General features: G+C 54.1%; 7 protein-coding genes across 7 annotated transcripts; 4 read left to right on the forward strand and 3 right to left on the reverse strand.

The window, feature by feature from the left end:
- Nucleotides 1-27: 27 nt before the first annotated feature.
- On the reverse strand, nucleotides 28-2,056 carry VC83_03610 (uncharacterized protein; the record flags this gene model as incomplete). Its single annotated transcript, XM_024467256.1, has 2 exons — nucleotides 1,593-2,056; nucleotides 28-1,542 (listed from the first exon to the last, which is right to left on the reverse strand). Exons 1-2 carry the CDS (start codon nucleotides 1,899-1,901, stop codon nucleotides 28-30), a joined length of 1,824 nt encoding a protein of 607 aa, XP_024325948.1. The 5' UTR covers nucleotides 1,902-2,056.
- Nucleotides 2,057-2,721: 665 nt separating this feature from the next.
- On the reverse strand, nucleotides 2,722-5,056 carry NOP7 (mRNA-binding ribosome synthesis protein nop7). Its single transcript, XM_024467257.1, has 2 exons — nucleotides 4,975-5,056; nucleotides 2,722-4,918 (listed from the first exon to the last, which is right to left on the reverse strand). The coding sequence occupies exons 1-2, from the start codon at nucleotides 4,994-4,996 to the stop codon at nucleotides 2,898-2,900; spliced, it is 2,043 nt and encodes a 680-aa protein (XP_024325950.1). The 5' UTR covers nucleotides 4,997-5,056; the 3' UTR covers nucleotides 2,722-2,897.
- Nucleotides 5,057-5,302: 246 nt separating this feature from the next.
- VC83_03613 (uncharacterized protein) lies at nucleotides 5,303-6,679 on the forward strand (the record flags this gene model as incomplete). Its single annotated transcript, XM_024467258.1, has 3 exons — nucleotides 5,303-5,453; nucleotides 5,502-5,769; nucleotides 5,824-6,679. 3 exons carry the CDS (start codon nucleotides 5,303-5,305, stop codon nucleotides 6,677-6,679), a joined length of 1,275 nt encoding a protein of 424 aa, XP_024325949.1.
- A 591-nt stretch (nucleotides 6,680-7,270) lies between these two features.
- Nucleotides 7,271-11,071, forward strand: VC83_03614 (uncharacterized protein; the record flags this gene model as incomplete). Its single annotated transcript, XM_024467259.1, has 1 exon — nucleotides 7,271-11,071. One exon carries the CDS (start codon nucleotides 7,271-7,273, stop codon nucleotides 11,069-11,071), a length of 3,801 nt encoding a protein of 1,266 aa, XP_024325952.1.
- Nucleotides 11,072-11,115: 44 nt separating this feature from the next.
- On the reverse strand, nucleotides 11,116-13,761 carry VC83_03615 (uncharacterized protein). Its single transcript, XM_024467260.1, has 3 exons — nucleotides 13,397-13,761; nucleotides 11,612-13,341; nucleotides 11,116-11,555 (listed from the first exon to the last, which is right to left on the reverse strand). Exons 1-3 carry the CDS (start codon nucleotides 13,599-13,601, stop codon nucleotides 11,385-11,387), a joined length of 2,106 nt encoding a protein of 701 aa, XP_024325951.1. The 5' UTR covers nucleotides 13,602-13,761; the 3' UTR covers nucleotides 11,116-11,384.
- A 70-nt stretch (nucleotides 13,762-13,831) lies between these two features.
- Nucleotides 13,832-15,482, forward strand: YPT52 (GTP-binding protein of the rab/ypt). Its single transcript, XM_024467261.1, has 5 exons — nucleotides 13,832-14,322; nucleotides 14,377-14,396; nucleotides 14,460-14,486; nucleotides 14,548-14,739; nucleotides 14,794-15,482. The coding sequence occupies exons 1-5, from the start codon at nucleotides 14,250-14,252 to the stop codon at nucleotides 15,139-15,141; spliced, it is 660 nt and encodes a 219-aa protein (XP_024325954.1). The 5' UTR covers nucleotides 13,832-14,249; the 3' UTR covers nucleotides 15,142-15,482.
- Nucleotides 15,483-15,650: 168 nt separating this feature from the next.
- Nucleotides 15,651-18,049, forward strand: FCJ1 (Formation of crista junctions protein 1). The gene is made up of 3 exons (XM_024467262.1): nucleotides 15,651-15,836; nucleotides 15,903-17,828; nucleotides 17,887-18,049. The coding sequence occupies exons 1-3, from the start codon at nucleotides 15,726-15,728 to the stop codon at nucleotides 17,929-17,931; spliced, it is 2,082 nt and encodes a 693-aa protein (XP_024325953.1). The 5' UTR covers nucleotides 15,651-15,725; the 3' UTR covers nucleotides 17,932-18,049.
- Nucleotides 18,050-18,134: the final 85 nt, after the last annotated feature.

Here is an 18,134-nt window from a genome sequence, read left to right on the forward strand (position 1 = left end):
TCCCTCTCATCCCCAACCAGGCTTTCGTCACACAACACCACTCCCACCCCTCCCCCTCTTTTTCCTCTCCTTCCTCAACCCTTCATCAACACCCCTCCACCCTTGCCTCCTCTTCACCACCAACCCGAACCCGTCCCTGTGCACCCCCCCAATCATATCGTCGTCCTCCTCCATCTTCTGTATCTCCTCTTTCCCCATCCCATGATTTATCCTCAAATGATCTCTCACTGCCCTCTCGCTATTAAATCCCCTCTGATACCTTTCGCACTCCTGGAGAGGGCAGTACGCCGCGTAGATCCCAAACTTCCCAACTGCGCTCATCTCATCCATTCTCGATCTTGATTCGCGGCTGCGCGAGCGACTCCTCGTCCTGCTTTCAAGGCGAGCAGACCTAGCTCTCCTCGGCGCCGGTGCTTCCTCTACCGTCTCTTCTTCCCCCTCCTCTTCACTCAATTCCTCAAAATCGGGAACTTCCTCCGGCACATACATCTCCTCCTTCATATCCCCCCCCATCACTCCCTCCGTCAACACTCTAACCCCCATCCCCTCCCCAAACAGCGTCGCGCACCTCCTCCCCGCCCTTTCCACCACCTCCTCCGGCCACCCCACCAGCGCCGCCGCCCCAATCACCTCACTCCAGTCCCTCACCCCCAGCCTCGCACCACTCCCCCGACTCGAACTCCTGCTCCGGCTACGGCTCATACTCCGACTCCGCGACCGAGACTGCGTCGAGCGCGAGGTCGAGCTCCGCGGCGAGTCAACTGCAAAAGGGATCGACTTATGCTGCTCCCTCGCGATACGCACCAGCATCTCCGTCTGCGTCTCTCCCGGGAGCGAGGCATGGACTTTCTTCTTGCGGCCGCGGTTCGATTTCTTCGGCGGGCTCGCAGCCGCGAGGGGGTGAGGCTGGTCGGAGATTACGCGTCTCGGACGGCCCTGGCGGCGTTTCGGAGAGTTGGGGGTGCCGGGCACGTCTTCGGGTTCGACGGTTGGGAAGAGGGGGTCGGCGGTGGGGGAGGGGGAGCGGTCAGGGCGGAGACAGGCGCGGCGCGAGATTTGGAGCGCGGTGAGGAGGTTGTCGAGGCCTGTGATGGTGTGGCGGATTGTAGGGCGGAGGAGGCGCGCGGAGCGGTCGTCGTCGGCGGAGATGATGGGTTTGGAAGATGAGGGGTGTGAGAGGGTTGGTTGGGCGGGTGCTTCTGAGTCGGTAGGGTAGTGGTCGTCTTCTTTTGGGTTTTCTTCTTGGGCTTCTTGGGAATCACTGTTGCTTTCTTGGGCATTACTAACTTGTATTGCCTCGTCACTCTCCCACTTCCTCCTCTCAAACGTGTTCTTGGCAAATTTAAGCATCACGCCCGTCAGTATCTCCTCCATCTCTCGGCTCGGCTTCTCTTCCTCCACCCTCTTCAACGTAAACTCCTCGTCTGCTTTTGGCCTCTCGCTCCTGGGCACAATCTCCGGCTCAAGCGGCCACGCCGTCCACCTCTCTGGCGGCACAAAATTCTTCCCATCATCGCCCACCTCTGCCGGGCGCCAGCGCTCCTACTCTTTGTCAGTAACTCGAAAAAAATACCGCTGCAGATCACACGCACCTTACTAGCCCATGGCTTCACGTCTTTCACGAGATCGGGATCATATAAAGACTTCTTCATCACGTGCGCATTGTATAAATGCGCCGATAGATCCTGCGCCTCGAGCTTGACCAGGGAATCCGCAAGGGCAATCTCGTCCTCGTTGAAGGTGCGCCATGTTGATTTTGGGCCCTTGAAGCGGCCTGGCCGAGCGGGAGAGGCGATATCGGTTTCAGAGACATCGGTCCTGTACTCTATATACTCGGTATCGGAATCCATCATTCCTATCCCATGAGGCTGATGCTGGAGACGATCAACAGACGGGTACATGAGAAGCTTTGGTGGGGCGCGGCCGCACTAGTCTAGTAGAACGCCGGCGAATTAAAAAATGCAAAAAAATATCAAAATAATTGACCAGGCTGGGGTTCGATCCCAGGACCTTTTCGGTACATTTGAAATGTTAACGAAACGTGATAACCAACTACACCACCCGGCCGTTGTTTTTGATGTCAAGTGGAAGCTTATTAACATTTTTATGTCAAATTGATATCAATTTGATATCAATTTTTTATAGCCCCGCTACTAGATTTTGCTGTGTGGGCGGCCGGACAGGGACAGTAGTAGACGGGAATTGATACTAAAATACACTTTAATAGAGTCTATCTATTTAATTTAATTTAATTTAATTTACAGGTGCTGATATAGTAATTACTGCTGTGGGTAATTGGCGTATTTCCGATTTTTGGTTGCTATGATAATTTACAGTGCTAATAATTTCACGGATTATTTTCGAGTTAAGTTATAGACTAATTATTAGTCTGCATTTTACTCGGAAATACTATCAAACACATAAAGAAATGAAAAAATCCGTCGTAATATACTGACTTATAGACTCTAGTGTAGTAAAGGCAATCAAATAACGTAATTGAAGAAGGTTTGAGCTTCTATGGCGGCACAAATACGGCCAAGGAAGAACGGCTCAGGGAAGGTACGGGGTATCGCCTCGTGCCTTTCTCTTCCTCATGGCTACTGCAAACTCAATTGTAGAACAAAGGTGCTACTTCCTCCCATCGTGCTTCCCTGATTGAGTTCATTATCTCATAGGAGCTTGCGGCGCAATGGCTAATATCACATCAATGGCTCCAACCGAGCCTTGCAATCACAAAACCACGACGACAGGCTCATACTGCGAATAAGGACATTCTACTGCAACTTTAAGCTACAGAGGCCATGAAGCCGTAAAATCTCCGAACAAATGCTACGCAAACATGTCCCATTTTTCCACAACGCCGCCCGAAAAGTGACACCCCGTAAAAAGCTACCCCCCTACTCTCTAACTCCTCCCTTCCCCGACTTCTCGATCTTCCGTCTCTTCGCGCGCAGTCCCTCGGCCTCCTTCTCCTTCTCCTTGTTACTGTACACCATCTTCTCCAGGATCTTGCGCTTGCGTCGACTCAGCATCATCTTGCCACGCTCCAGCTCCTCGTCCTCCTCTTCCCTCGCCTTAGACAGCTTCTTCCGCGCATCGGCCTTCGACTTTGTCCGTGGGTCGACCTTGGACTCCTTCAGCGGCACGCCCGTCATCTCGGCCTCGAGCTCCTTCTGCCTCTGTACAGCTGCAGTCGTTGCCTCATCCTCGGACTCTTGGTCCTCCTCTGCGTCAGAGAAGCCTCCGAACGTAGCGTCCTTGGCAACCTCCTCCTCATCATCCTCCTCATCAGAGCCAGCAACCTCCATACCCGCAGCCGAAGCATCGATATCAATATTCGCCACCTCAGCAGCAGTAAGCTCCCCTGCCGCCTCCTCCTCATCCTCTTCATCCTCCTCATCATCGGTATCAGCCTCCAACTCCTCATTCTCACGCTCCTGCTCATCAAGCGGCGCACTTGGGTCATACGCTCCACGGACCTTCTTGACGAACGGACTCAAATGCGGCGGCAGCTGTGCACCCGGCGCGTACAGATCCGCGCGCTTGAGCTCCTCCTCGTTAATGCTATCCCACACCCACTGCGGCTGGACGTAGACGCGGCCCGGGACCCTCGAGCCCTTGACGAGCGTCTGCGCGGACTGGTTATCCTCGTCCTCGACCTGGCGCGGCGGCCTGTCGACGACCTGGTGCGTGATGGACGGGTCGAGCTCGTTGTGCGTGAATGCGCCGGCGCCGAGGACGGCGTCCCATCCGATGCGCTTGCATCCGAATGCGCGCAGGATGAACTCGAGGGGTTGGCGGGGGGTCTCGCGGGAGAGGAAGAATGTGTAGTTGGAGAAGAGGGTGGAGGGGTCGGTGGAGGAGTAGGAGGGCTGTGGGAGGATGTCTCCGCCCGGCGCGACTGGGACGAACTTGTCAAGCGCGTCAGTTGCTCTCTCGGCATCTTCCATATCAGCGTCCACCTTGGAGGCCAATTCTTTGGCCTTCTCCTCTGGGACGTTCAGCTGGGCCATGAGCTTGTCGATTTCGACTTGGAGCTTGGCGTCGGGCTTCGCGTTTCTTTGCTCCTCGCTGGTGAGGCCAAACTTGGGCTGCTCAATCGGCCCAACGGAGTTTCCTTCCAGAGTGAAAGCACCAAGCTCGGCACCTTGGTCGTCGCTCTCCTTGTTGAACTTGGGGGGGTAGGCGAGGCCTAATGATGTGTAGAGCCTGTAGTTGACGAATCCGAGGAGGGTCTGGTAGAATTCTACAAAGGTTCCCATTATCCTGAAATCGACATCCCCAGTGACACGCTGGTTGAACTTGTATGGGACCAACCAGAGGATATCCTGTCCTTGAATGGTGGCCTGGTAGTAGATGCCCTTGATGGACAGGAACGACTTGCGCAGGCTGTGCGACACAATCAGGTAGTGCTCGAACTCAAGGACCAACTTCTCGCATCTCGCAATCATCTTCGCCGGGACGGAGTCCGTGGATGGGAGGTTTGAAAAGAGGAAGAGCATGGACAAGCAGTCGTCCAAATCTCTCAAGGCGTCGATGAATGTGGGGTAGCGCTCTCTGATGACATGGTCCAAGGTGTACTTGGCCCGGCCAGTCTTCTCAGGCCTCGACGCATTGCGCTCGAGCCTGGAAGCATTGTGTGCATCACCTCTGCCGAGGGCCCTTGCAATCTTCTTCTCGAGAGCCTTCTGGTCGCGGAACTTCTGGAGGAGCGGCTCGTGGAGCAGGTACTGAATGTCCTTGGTGTAGTAAAAGGTGGTCGCTGCGTGCGAGGTGCTCGAGGCCTTCTTCTTGTTGCGCGGCTCGCGGGGGTAGATTCCCTTCCAAATGCAGAGTTTGCGAAAATCCGGGAGACTGATTTGAAGCTTTCGGACTGCCTGCGTTCTGGTGATGAAGTTCTTGGCCTGGCCAGAAGTTCCTGTTTGGCTATGTTAGAGAAAATAATTTTGAATCAATGGCAAATGTAAGTCTTACCCTTCTTCTTTATTCTAGCCATTATTACTGTAATTTGTTTGTAGAGCGTAGAACCTTGTTCTGTGGACTTGAGATGAGAAGGTCGTCTTTTTTCAAAAAGGTTCGCGAGGAAGAAATCGAATCCCAACTTTCTGTATCAAGGTCTTATCTAATTGGCTCAGCGACTCACCGCCCGCGCACAGACCACATCATATCAATCGTGGGTTCAGGACAGTTGCATACGATGGAGCCTCCGAGCTTGAACTGAGGTGTTAAAGTCAGTTATTTACGAATTTATGCGCAGCACGGCAATGGTTTTACTTTGTGAAGGAACTCCATTCGCATATAGATGAATGCGATGAAGCTTGACAAGCAGACAGCCTCGCTCTTTGGGGCGGCGGCTGTCTTGCGCCTGGTCCTTTTTACAGCATTCCCGACTCTCCCAGACACCTTGACGGGCCGAGTCGAGATATCGACGCCGGTGACCAGCTTTAAGAGACGTAAGCATTGCGATGGGGATGTAATATCTGTTTCTAACCTTTTATCAGTGCAAGAAGGCCTCTTTCTCTACAACCACAATGTCTCCCCATACGATGGCGGGGTGTACCATCAGGCGCCCCTTCTCCTGCCGTTCTTCTCACTCCTCCCAAACTACGCGACATGGCCGATATTTACGAATATAATATACATATTGGTGGATCTACTGAGTGCTATGGCTCTAATGAAGATTGCCGAATCCGGGGAATCCGTTTCCACAAAGCACTACACATCCCCTCGAAAAGAGAGGAGATGGAGCAGCACCAAGATTGCGGCCTTGTAAGACGCCTCACCAGCCAGACTTGACTTTTCATGCTGATAATGGCGTTATAGCTTCTTATTTAACCCTTTTACTCTTGCGACCTGCATTGGTCGCCCCACGAGCGTCTTCACCACTTGCGCCATCCTCCACGCCATCGCGAAGGCTGTAAACGGGGCGTCGTTCACAAGCATGTTCGCCCTCGCCTTTGCATCATACCTATCGATGTATCCGCTCCTACTTCTTCCATCCCTCGTGCTACTTTGCTATGACAGGCGGCGGGCTACAAAGGTCACAGAGTCCTTGACCAGTTTCGTCTTCAGCACCGTACCCGCTGTGGCAGGGTCCATTTACGCCCTACTATTCATGTCGTACCAGATCTCCGGATCCTGGGAATTTATCCCCTCGACATACGGCGTCCAGCTTCTGCTGCCTGACTTAACGCCAAATGTCGGACTGTGGTGGTACTTCTTCATCGAAATGTTCGACTCATTCAGGTCCTTCTTCCTCGGCGTCTTCTGGCTGCACCTATCATCGTACGTGGTGGGGCTTACCATTCGCCTTCGCGGACAACCACTCTTTGTCATCACCACGCTGCTTGGGCTATTCGCCATCTTCAAGCCATATCCATCCATCTCTGATACCTCGCTCTTCCTGGCCTTGGTGCCATTATACCGCCACGTGTTTTCCCTGATGAGATACAGCTATTTGGCGACATCAACGATATTATACGCCACTGCTCTGGGACCAGCGTTCTACTACCTGTGGATCTATGCTGGTAGTGGGAATGCCAACTTCTTCTACGCTATTACGCTGGTGTGGAGTCTTGGGATGAGTGTTTTGGTGGCGGATATCTTGTTTGCGGTTTTGAGGGATGAGTGGGAGGTTGAGCGGCCGGAGATGATAGGGAAGGAGGTTAAGCAAATATAGAAGACCACGGCTGTAAGAACTTCTGTGGCAAAGCTTCCCATGGAATGTGTATATATATGAAAAATAAGATGGTTGGGGCTTAGTTAGTATCAAATACTGAATGGGAGTTGCGCTCTCCATATGGCTGTCGCCCTACTTATACCAGCCGCCACTCTCACTTTAGTCTCCTCTTAATATCCACCACCATCTCATGGGTCGAGCCGAACAACGTGTCTAGCCTTTCGTAAAGTATATATCTGCTCTTATATAAGCTCGAATCCCACGTCCTAAATATGAACAAATAGTTGGTCAGACGGGCCGCTTCGGGGCGCTTGTATCGGCTACCCTTATCGGCAATCATGACCCATGCACCCGTCAAACTAACCTTACTGCATCGATGCTAACCCCCTACCCTTAGCGTGGTACATGGTACATGCTTGTGATCCAGCTTGCCCAGCTACGGCTTTCACAAGCTTCACAGTGCCCGAATGACTGGATGGATCCTATTGCTCAAAAGTCTCGCAGAACATGAATAGCCACGCCCTTTGAGCTCGCGGAATGCTCTGATCGAATTCGAGATCGACAGGTTATCCCAAATGTGCTGGTCACAAAATGACAGACGCCTTGGGCCGAGTGGCTATGACCAGCCCGTCCGATCCTCGAAGAAACCATGCTACCCCGCCTGGCACCACAGCGACCAGGAACAGATACAGTGTAGCTAGTGATGAGGTTGGTGAATCTAGCTCACGAAATAGCGAACAACAGGAACGGTCGACCGACGACACTTACAAGCCTGTCGACCCCTCACTCACCGACCTCGGAAGGAAGAGCCATGGCAGAGGGAGCCATCGAAGCCACAGGAGAAGAACGTCTGGCGGTTTCCTCCTCTCCGACAATACATTTTTCGAGCCACCGGCACACGAAACGCGAGCTTCGACAGGGAACCAGCTTACTCCTCCCATAAAGCGACAACAACGGCGCGATCATAAGGGGAAGGTTCCTGTCAGACCCAAGACAGATTTGACAAATGGAGGGAGCCCATCAGCAACGCATATAAAACAGGCAGACGCCCGAGAGAAGGCTCATACGGATGGCTCAAATACAGAAGAGAATGGGGGCAAGGTAAACGTTGACAAGACGATCCAAACAGGGCTAGATGTGGACTCTGCACAGATTGTGAATCTCGCCCTCAACCTGAGCGAGAGTAGGCGTCAAGCAGCCAGGAGGGTTGTGACGGTTCCATCACCCCCAACGATCCATGGATTTGAAGATACCTTTGGAGGAGGAAGCCTGCGGCAGCACCTCCAAGCTCAAAGACGATCGTCACGCAACATCTCTCCCAAACCCGACAAAGGAGAGAAATTCGGAGTACCACCCAAGCCAGCACAACCTATAACCAGCCCCTTACAAACTGCATTTACTCAAGATGTCGAGCAAAAGTATCAGTTTTCAGCAGCTACTTTGGCTCGAGCCGAAAAGGCAAAGAACGCCTTTGAGCTTATGGCTCAGTATAGGCGCTTGCTACAATACCTACCTCCGTTGAAGTCACAGGGTTTGACACCTGTCCCGACCATCAGCCCACCTGGCACGTCAGCAGGAGTTCCAGTTAGGCCAAATACGCTATCACGAGCTAGCACGGCAACGAACAAACAGATTGGCAGGCCCTACAACCCGCTGCAGTATATTCGCAACAGGAAGGTCAGAGCGAGAGAAAGGCAACCGATCGATGGAGAGGCCCAGGGCTTTGGCGATGTTGACGATGTTACCGCATGGGTTGACCGTGTCGTAAAGCATTGTCCTAGTGATGGTTATGAAATCAGCGACTGCTTGGAACTGCCGCCTTTGGGGCCTGATGAGGCGGAGAGTCAGGCTCATGTCGCTGTCGGGGCTGATCCAAGTAAACCGGCTGTTCCACCTGTCAAAGTGAAGCGGCCGAGGATCGACTGGATGATCAGTGCACCGAATATGCTAGCGGACATCGTTTGGCTGGAACAAAGTGACAATAAGAAGTTGATTGAGGATAATAGAGAGAGAAAGATATTCCCACCCTCTACAAACCTGGTCAGGCTACCGACCAGGACGAGCGAAGAGCAACTGCGGCACCTAGAACAGCAGCAGCACACGACTGACCAGGAGGCTGAAGAAGAAGAATCAGCACAGTCGCCTGACGCCAAATCGAAGAAACATGAAAAACTACATGTGGAAACAAGATTGCCTGCGTTTAACTCTATCAGACGCTCTGGCCGTAATGGGTCAGATACCAACCACACACCCAAAATACGACACAAACTGCACAAGGTGGCCCGGAAGCTGGATAGCGCCGGTCCACTGAGGTCCCATAGCAGGGTAGATTCTTACTCGTCTGATAGCGATGACTCCCTTTATAATGCTCAGATGCGGAGAGGTCGGAGCGACACGGCAGATAGTTACGCCCTTAATCATGACATCTTGGAGAAACAGATGTCACAAATGATAGCAAAAGAAACAGACGAGGAATCGAAAGAATCATTGAAAGAAGTCCCTGAAAAGATAGAAGAAGAAAAGAAGCCGGCTTCATCTGTCGAGGTGACACCCTCACCTGTGGTCCCTAGGAAGAGTGAGGAGTCGGACACACTATCCCCCAGAAAATTGATCGCAAGGAAGCCAAGACCCGAGTTACATCGTCAGAACTGGTCCCTAAATTATGGAGATAAAGCAGCTCCGTTGGGAAGAAGCAGTCCGGAGGTCCCTGGCCAACGTCCCAGCGAATGGCCAAGTAGCGACTTGGACACGACAGCTCCAAACTCGCCCGAGTCAAAAGCAGCAAAGTTATTGAACGCTCTCATTCCCAGCATATCCATGGACCTTTCACCCCCTCACAGCCCCTTATCGCCAACTCACAGCCATAGAATGCCCCTTGAGCGAGTTCGCTCAAAGATAAACAGGCTTCGAGACCGGAGCGCGGAACCACTGGGGCGTCGTCGTCGAAAGGGGGAACCCGACCTTGATGCAGATCGAAAACCGAGCCTGCAAGAGAGCCCGGGTACCCCACTTGGTCATATACGTTCCCTTAGTCCAAGGAAAAGACCCGCGAAGGGGTCTGTTGATAATACCATCGAGTCGCCATCTGCTGCCTCGCTGGCGAGACAGAGACCGAAAGATGGCAGCCCACCCAATATGGCTGGGAAGCCAAAGAGTCGCAACCCTATTGCAAGGGTGAGCAACCTCTTATGGACAAAAGACGATACCAGCGCATCAGATAAACAGGGTGATACCGCCCCTGAAGACACGGACATCGACGAAAATGACTTTGAATCAAGCAAAGAGGAATCGGAATCAAACCGAAGAAACTCAATAATTACAGACCAAGGCAGCACCCGCAGCGCCGCCTCCCGCAAAGTCAAAGCCCTTCTCGGCGAAATGTCCACCTTCATCTCCCCCACAGAACGCCGCGGCCGTCCCACAGACTCCCGAAACCCGACCCAAATGTCCCCCGACTATGACGCCCAAACGCAGCAACAAAAAGCCCACGCCAAACAGCGTCAAGACCGCCTCGACCGCCTCAAACCACCCCGCATCGACATCCAACGCGCCTCCGGCGACTCCTCCCCCAAAATCACCTCGCGCGTCCGCTCGCCACAAGGAAGCCTCCTACGCGTCCACAGCGCCGACGCACGCCTAAACTCCATCCTCAACATCCCCGGCATAAGCCCCATGCGCACCACCTTCCTCCCGGCCACCGACCTCGCTGCCCTCACGGCCCGCCGTCCCAGCCTCGGCTCGCGCCCGCGCGATCCCAGCGCTGAGCCAACGCATATCACGCGCCAGGATGTCGCGCGCGTGCGGGCCCTCCTTCTTAGCTCGGGGATTAAGGCGAAGGAACTCACGCGTCGCCATAATGAGCTGCGCGACCTCAATAACGCAGCCGCGTACCGCTTTGCTACCATGGCGCAGCTGGTTCCGGATCTAGCGCTCGAGCGGGCACCGCGCGCGCAGGAACACCTTCTCGCTGCCCGTGTGCTGGAGGAGGATATGCGGCGCTCGGCCCGCGCATGGGAGGCTGCCGCTGAGGCGTTTAGAGACGGGAAGATGGTAGAACTAGGGAAACAGGTAGGATTATTACAGGAGAAGCTTGACGGGCCGGGCGGGCTGAGCGAGCAAGGGAAGAAAGCGGCGGACGAGGCGGATGAATTGGCGAAGGAGGTGATGGGGTCGCAGATGCTGAGGGCGAAGGCGCTGGCTGGGGCGATGGATGCGATGATGCGAAGGAGACGGAGACGGTTTAGGTGGGCGAGGAGGGGGGGGTGGGTGTTGGTTGAGTGGGTGTTGGTGGGGGTTATGTGGTGGGCGTGGTTGGTTGTTGTGTTGTTGAGGCTTGTGAGGGGACTGTTTAGGGGGGTGGTGGGGGTGGGGAGGTGGTTGTTTTGGTTGTGAAGGTGCGATGGACGGAGGTAGTTCTTGGATGGGGATGGGAGGGGGTGGTTTTAACGATTGTATGTATGTATTTTAATAGTAATGGTAATGTGAGATTATGAGATGAAGAAAAACATTATTGTGCATCGCTGGTGAGGGGTATGCGTGTTCCGTGGGTCTGGCCAACATCCGCCCCCATCCATCCACATATAAGGTGTGCTAATAGTACCATTCTAGCTTTCTGTCTTGCTCAGCGTCTGTCTCCTCGCTTTATCTCTACATTTTCTAGGCTATGTCGCTTTCGCTTTACAACAACAGCAATAAAACGATTCGCTCATTCGATCCTCTTCTTCCCTTCCTCGGCGCTCAGGAAGCGAGCTGTGCTCATGCCCCTCTCGTGTCGCGCTACGAGCCCGCCGAGAACCTTGTCTTTGCGCAGCTTGTTGAGGGTCTCGTTGTAGCCCTCTGTAGCCCATGGGCGGGGGATGAGTTTGGGCCAGTTGACCTGTGTTAAAGTTAGAACCTAGTCATAGGCACAGTGTATAGGGGATGAGAACTTACATAAAGCATGCCATTCTTGAAAATGAACGATGCGCTCAGCCCACCCACAATGAACCAGAAGATCGTAAACAGCCTCAGCGGCAGCACCGCGCTCTCGGGTAACCGTATGGTGAAGATACCAAGCAGCACGAAGAACACCGCAAAAGCGAGGACGTACGGCACAGCCTGGATGAGCACAGGCCGCCTATCCACAAACACGGAGGTATTCCCAATATTCCCCGTAGCAGGCAGATGCACGCCCAAGAACAGATCAAACGAGTCCTGCTTCGGCCCATCGAGGAAATTATTCTTCGCATACCGCGTGATCGAGTTCGACAGATCCTGCAGCGCGCCAGCCTTGGTGCGGTTCCCCGTGCGCGTGAAGTCCGTCTTCAGCGCCCCGGTACCAGAGTACGACTTAGACACCACATCGGCGTTGTCGGCCCAGATGTTGCGGAAGAGCGACTCGAATGCCGAGTCCGAGTTGAAGGTCTCGTCGCGGGGGAGCACGCCGAGGTCGCGCAGCATGCGGTTTAGTGTGTGGCGCGCGAGCATGGATTGCACGACGTTGGTGCGGTCGAGACAGTCCATGCAGTTTGTGCGGATGATGCTGGTCTGTAGGCTGCGCACGTCGAGGCGGCCGGTGGTGTCGGCGGGCATGTCGGTGGCGCGAAAGTAGGCTTGTCGCTGGAGGGTGCCTTCGAGCTGGTCGAGGAGCAGCTGGGCACGGTGCCATTGGAGGCCCTTGGTCTCGTTGTGGAAGTCGAAGTAGACGTAGTGGAGGCGGTCGAATTCTTGGCTCCTTGACCGCGATTCGACGAAGTGGAGCTTCTCGTCCGTCTTTTCGTCGGCTTGCTGGGACTCCTTGGGTGACGAGAGGAGGAGCTTTACAACTTGCTCGTAAGCCTCCTTCATGCGCTTCTCGCGACCTTTCTGGTTGACCAAGTTGACTAAGTAGTTGTCCCCATAGAGTCGGATTTGCTCATCGAAATGCGCCTTTGCTGCGCCTACAGCCGATTCGACGCCTCTGACTTGGAGCTTTGGTGTGTAACTCAGCGTGTTGACCTCCGCCCAGTATACGGGGATACTGCCACGAGTTTGAACGTAAGACATCACTTGAACCTCTCGGCCGTCGGAGCCCCCTACTTTGCCATTTTGCATGCCACCACCACTGGCAAAGCCACCCAGCCCTGCCCCGCTTTCATTGATTATAACGATCTGCTCCGTCTCGTTGAAATTCGACACATGTCCCGATTCGTCAATTCCTCTTGAAAAGTATCTTGTCCCAGCGCGGTGTCTCGATCTGCGGGTGATCAGGGCGATTGTTAATGGCATCCCCTTGACTGTAGTAGGTGATATCTCAAGCATGCCAAATATGACGGGCAGGATGAATGGGTCGGCTCCCGGCTGTTGGCCAATCTGTTGCCTGCTTCCCGAGGAGCGGAAGGCGATCAGATCCGACTGAATGAACCTGTTCCAGAAAAAGCGGTCGTCTGCCCGCTTCCACAATGGCTGGCTCTGGTCGATCTGGGCCTGGCGTTGGAAGCTGTTGGTCAAGTCGGACGAGTATGAAAAGTACATTGGCCCCGACTTGATGAAGCCCTTGAGGAGTGTGAGGTAGATATCTTCGTCATTGTCGTGGAGGGGTCGTTCGCGCAACGGGAGAAATTCGGTCGCAATAACTTTGTACACCATGTGCCCCTTCAGTCGGCCCATGGGCTGCGCCTTTGTGATAACAATGATGTATTTGTCTAATGGGCAAGCATGATTAGCCACGTCCAGCTTCAAGAAGAGGCGCAAACTAACCCAATCGCAACCTGATCATGCCCAGGATACCAGCAATGCTCGAGACACGCTTTCCGCCCAAGAGCTTCCCATCATTCAACCTAATATCACCAGTCGGGCGATCCACTACTAAAGTCGCTGCCGAGGGCGAAGAGGGCGACGTGAAGGCATAATGCGACGCCGAGGCGTGGACATTTATATCCCTGAAGGGCAAGCTAGGCGCCATGATAGCTGGAGGTTTTTGTGTTGGTGAGCTTCGACTATAACATAGGACAGTAATCGGCCTGCATTCCAATTCTCCTTAATACTCGCGAGAATAAGAATCCAATCCTCCTGGTAGTTGTACAGTAACAATACGGAGATTTAACGGCGACAAGAGATATAGGTGATCTTGATCTTGAGCATGATCATCAGCCTCACCTAATCTTAAAAGCACGTGCTGACGCACGTGATTTGGTTGGTCAATCATCCACGTGATGTAATTCCGCCACAATTTGAAAGTGGCGGGCCGAGAGAAAGAGCGAGAGCAGGTTCAGGGTCGCCGTAGTACTTCGTAACTGGGCCACAACAGGCTGGTTCGCCATGTACTACGCAGGTCCGTCGGTCCATGAATCCCCACGAGCCCATCATCCGTCGTCACCCTCAACCCTCATCGCCCTCAAAAGATCAACCACCATACAACATCTCAACTTCTGCACCACTACACCACTGAACAGCTGAACGAATATTATACCTCAAACTCTGCCAAATTCCAACTGCTCCCCCGCGAAGTCCTTCACCGTTATTGATCAGCCTTCTTTCTTTGAGGCAGCTGTCATTAGGCCGCCCATCAAATCACCTAGCCGCCCATAATCTACTCCCTCTCTCACACAACATGGCTGCGAGAGGCCCTCCTGGCGCCAGAGCGAACAATGCTCGCTTTGCGCAGTTCAAGCTTGTGCTTCTCGGTATGTCTGCCATCTCCCCGAGTCCCCGGATACGAGTACTAATATGAAATGTAGGCGAATCTGCTGTCGGAAAGGTATGCATGTCGAGGGTTCTGGGCGTTTCTCGTCGCCCATATTTACTGACACTTCTCCCGTAGAGTTCGTTAGTCCTCCGCTTTGTCAAGGTACGAATCTCCCTGGTCAAAATCCCCTAACTCCTTTGCATCACAGCTGACACTATCACAGGATCAATTCGATGATTACCGCGAGTCAACGATCGGAGCCGCCTTCCTGACCCAGACAATTTCGCTAGATGAGGCTACCACCGTCAAGTTTGAGATTTGGGATACTGCAGGACAGGAGAGATACAAGTCGTTAGCGCCGATGTACTACAGGAATGCTAACTGCGCCGTCGTTGTTTATGATATTACACAAGCTGTGAGTCTACTAGAAACGGCGCATTAACACAGAAGCTAACAAATGTCCCAACAGTCTTCCCTCGACAAGGCAAAGGCGTGGGTGAAGGAGTTACAGAGACAAGCGAACGAGAACATCATCATCGCCCTGGCCGGCAACAAGCTCGATCTTGTCACCGAACAACAAGACAAGCGCGTAATCCAGACCGCGGATGCCGAGGCATATGCCAAGGAGGCCGGTCTTCTCTTTTTCGAGACATCCGCAAAGACCTCAGAGAACGTCAGGGAGCTATTCACCGCCATCGCAAAGAAGCTTCCCCTCGACCAGGCCGGACCGCGGAACCCACGCTCAGGACCAAGGCCTGGTGTAGATCTTCGCCCAGAGGCAGCCAACACGCAAGGGGGCGCCGGGTGCTCTTGCTAAGTGATTACTGTATGTTATAACGGTTTAATGGATGTCGGGCATGCATGTGGGGGTGGGAGATTCGTTGTGTTTATGGTTGCTGGCTTTCTCGATTACTCAAGGCTCCGGAGAACAGAACTTGCGGCGATGTGCATTTGGTATGCTTCTATAGGACTAGCCTTTTAATACCTTGAACTCTCCTTTTTTGTTTGTTGGGCAGAGCCTATGGGTTTGGACGCTGTGGCGGGGGGAGCGAGAGATGGGGTCGTGGAGCTGTTTTTTTTGGCAGCGTGTGGGATGTATAAAGGCGATACAGCAGCTTCACACGACCTTAGTGATTAAGATGATTCTTTAACCTTCTAGATTTTGATTTACTATGTGACTTTACTATTTAATATTCTAAATACTCTTATTGTCGTTATTTGAGCTCGATATGAGGTAATGCGGAGCTGATGATGCGGCCGCTTGGAACCGGAATCGGAAAGACTTGGCGTTCCGGCAGCTTCCCGAGCTTCAATTCAAGGAACGTCAAATAGCTTTTCTCCCAGCCCACGCGAGCCAGCATCAACACCACGACCACATTCCTTCCGCCAACGCAGGACGTCATGCTGCGAGCCTCCCTTAGAGCATCAACAGCGCTCAGCAATGGCTCCATCACAGCCAGAGCTGAGCGTCAATTGCTCGGCGCGCAGACTGTATATAGCCGCTCCTCTACCGTAAGATATCCCAAACAGTACCTTCACGGAGACGTGTGATTGCAGCCAGACTAACGAGTGTTATAGAGGAGCTTTGCAGATAGCAAGAAACCGAGCATAAACGACCCCGAGCCAGTGGTCCTCCCAGGGTCCGGAAGCACGACACACGCCGTAGTTCCTCCAGCACCAGGAAAGGTCACAAGCTCGATAAATTCGCCTACTCCCCGGACGCCGAGCGCGGATGGAAAGGTCACCCAGACCGTGCCTCTGACGCCGCCATCGCCTAGCAAGGTCCAGTCATCTCCACCGACGTCGCTGGGTTCAGTGCCGCCGATTAAGCCTACGCCAGCTCCAGCCGCATCGACACCTCCACCACCTCCTCCAAAGAAGTCGCGAAAGTTAATCCGCAAGCTGTTCCTCACACTCCTGGCACTGTCTGTTGGAGGATTTGCCGGTGGCGTCTACTACTCTCGCGTCAACGACAACTTCCATGACTTCTTCACGGAGTACATTCCCTTTGGCGAGGAGGCCGTCCTCTTCTTCGAGGAACGCGAGTTCCGCAAGCGCTTCCCCGTTCTCAACAACAAGCCAAGAAACAGAGAGTTGGGAAACCGCATCACGATCCCGAGTTCGAACGGAGTTACGTGGAAGCTAGCCGAAGAGGAGCCACGGCAGCCTGAAGTGTCGAAGGCCACGCCGACAACAACGACTGGCGCAAGTGACACTACGCACAAGGAGAAGGTGGAGAGCGTGAAGGGTGTTAAGAGGCCAGAGTACGCTGATGCAACTGCGCCAGCTGCTGCTGCACCCCTCGCAGCTGCTGAGGCTAAATCTGCGTCGGAGCCAGCAGTGAAGCCAACAGTCGTCGATGCGCCTGCGCCAGCGCTGACCAAGAAGGTCCCAGAGGTCAATGAGCCTTCGGTTTACACGCCGTACGTTGAGAGGATCGACCCCATTAACATCAAGAACGCCAACGACCCCGTCGTCCAAGATCTTGTCAAGATCCTGAACGACATCATTCTTGTTGTCAACGCCGACAAGGCCGGTAGCAAGTTCTCCCCCGTCATCAAGAACGCCAGGACCGAGCTTTCCAAGGTAGGAGACAAGGTCCAGGCCCTCAAGGCCATCGCCATGAAGGAGGCCGACGAGAAGGTCAAGGCCTCCCACGAGGACTTTGACCGTGCCGCCAAGGAGCTCATTCGCCGCCTCGAGAGCGAGATGCACGAGCAAGAAGGCCGCTGGAAGGAGGAGTACGAAGAAGAGCGCACCAAGCTCCAGCAGCACTACGAGCAGCGCCTCCATTCCGAGATCGCCCACGCCAAGGACGTCAACGAGCAGCGCCTGCGCAACGAGCTCCTCGAGCAAGCCGTCGAGATGAAGCGCAAGTTCGTCGCCGAGGTCAACACCCGCGTCGAGGAGGAGCGCAACAGCCGCCTCGGCAAGCTCACCGACCTCTCCAAGACCGTCGACGACCTCGAGAAGCTCACCACCGGCTGGACCGACGTCGTCGACTCCAACCTCAAGACGCAGCACCTCCACGTCGCCGTCGAGGCCGTGCGCGCCAACCTGGAGAACTCCCGCTCCCCCAAGCCCTTCGTGCGCGAGCTCGCCGCGCTCAAGGAAATCGCCGCCGCCGACCCCGTCGTCGACGCCGCCATCGCGTCCATCAACCCGCTCGCGTACCAGCGCGGCATCCCCACCTCCGCGCAGCTGATCGACCGCTTTCGTCGCGTCGCGGGCGAGGTGCGCAAGGCGTCCCTGCTGCCGGATGAGGCGGGCGTCGCGAGCCATGCGTCGAGTTACGTGCTGAGCAAGCTGCTGTTTAAGAAGCGCGGGTTGGCGGTTGGGGATGATGTGGAGAGTATCCTTACGAGGACGGAGACGTTCCTGGAGGAGGGGAACCTGGATGAGGCTGCTAGGGAGATGAATGGGTTGACTGGGTGGGCGAAGACGCTGAGCCGCGATTGGTTGGGCGAGGCCCGCAAGGTGTTGGAGGTGCAGCAGGCGCTTGATGTGAGTCTTTTCTTCCTTTCTATGTACATTTTTGAGGCAGAAACTAATTTTTTCCCAGGTCATTGCGACGGAGGCTAGACTTCAGAGCTTGAGGATGGAATAGATAGGAGGTGATTTCATTTGTTTGTGTCATCGGTAGTAGCGAGGGAGCTTGCTTACAAGGCATGTACGGTACAATGATAAATAAAAGGTGTACAAATATAGAAAAATGAAGTGCCTTACCTGTAGTCGTCCAGTCAAACTGCTGATCGGGATATGTGAAATCGGTGAAAGGATAGGGAAGAGAGACTATGCGGAGGTTGAGCG

The sequence above is a fragment of the Pseudogymnoascus destructans genome, assembly GCF_001641265.1.
Source record: "Pseudogymnoascus destructans isolate 20631-21 unplaced genomic scaffold scaffold_6, whole genome shotgun sequence".
Taxonomy (NCBI): domain Eukaryota; kingdom Fungi; phylum Ascomycota; class Leotiomycetes; order Thelebolales; family Thelebolaceae; genus Pseudogymnoascus; species Pseudogymnoascus destructans.

What these genes read in the sequence shown, in the direction of transcription:
- NOP7 (XM_024467257.1), bottom strand. Translation starts at nt 4,996, where the DNA reads ATGGCTAGAATAAAGAAGAAGG. An exon ending in GGCTAGAATAAAGAAGAAGG is followed by an intron (nt 4,919 to 4,974) that starts GTAAGACTTACA and finishes ATAGCCAAACAG; the next exon opens with GAACTTCTGGCCAGGCCAAG.
- VC83_03615 (XM_024467260.1), bottom strand. Translation starts at nt 13,601, where the DNA reads ATGGCGCCTAGCTTGCCCTTCAGGGATATAAATGTCCACGCCTCGGCG. An exon ending in CATGATCAGGTTGCGATTGG is followed by an intron (nt 13,342 to 13,396) that starts GTTAGTTTGCGC and finishes CTTGCCCATTAG; the next exon opens with ACAAATACATCATTGTTATC. An exon ending in TCAAGAATGGCATGCTTTAT is followed by an intron (nt 11,556 to 11,611) that starts GTAAGTTCTCAT and finishes ACTTTAACACAG; the next exon opens with GTCAACTGGCCCAAACTCAT.
- YPT52 (XM_024467261.1), top strand. Translation starts at nt 14,250, where the DNA reads ATGGCTGCGAGAGGCCCTCCTGGCGCCAGAGCGAACAATGCTCGCTTT. An exon ending in GTTCAAGCTTGTGCTTCTCG is followed by an intron (nt 14,323 to 14,376) that starts GTATGTCTGCCA and finishes TATGAAATGTAG; the next exon opens with GCGAATCTGCTGTCGGAAAG. An exon ending in GCGAATCTGCTGTCGGAAAG is followed by an intron (nt 14,397 to 14,459) that starts GTATGCATGTCG and finishes CTTCTCCCGTAG; the next exon opens with AGTTCGTTAGTCCTCCGCTT.
- FCJ1 (XM_024467262.1), top strand. Translation starts at nt 15,726, where the DNA reads ATGCTGCGAGCCTCCCTTAGAGCATCAACAGCGCTCAGCAATGGCTCC. An exon ending in TATATAGCCGCTCCTCTACC is followed by an intron (nt 15,837 to 15,902) that starts GTAAGATATCCC and finishes CGAGTGTTATAG; the next exon opens with AGGAGCTTTGCAGATAGCAA. An exon ending in AGGTGCAGCAGGCGCTTGAT is followed by an intron (nt 17,829 to 17,886) that starts GTGAGTCTTTTC and finishes ATTTTTTCCCAG; the next exon opens with GTCATTGCGACGGAGGCTAG.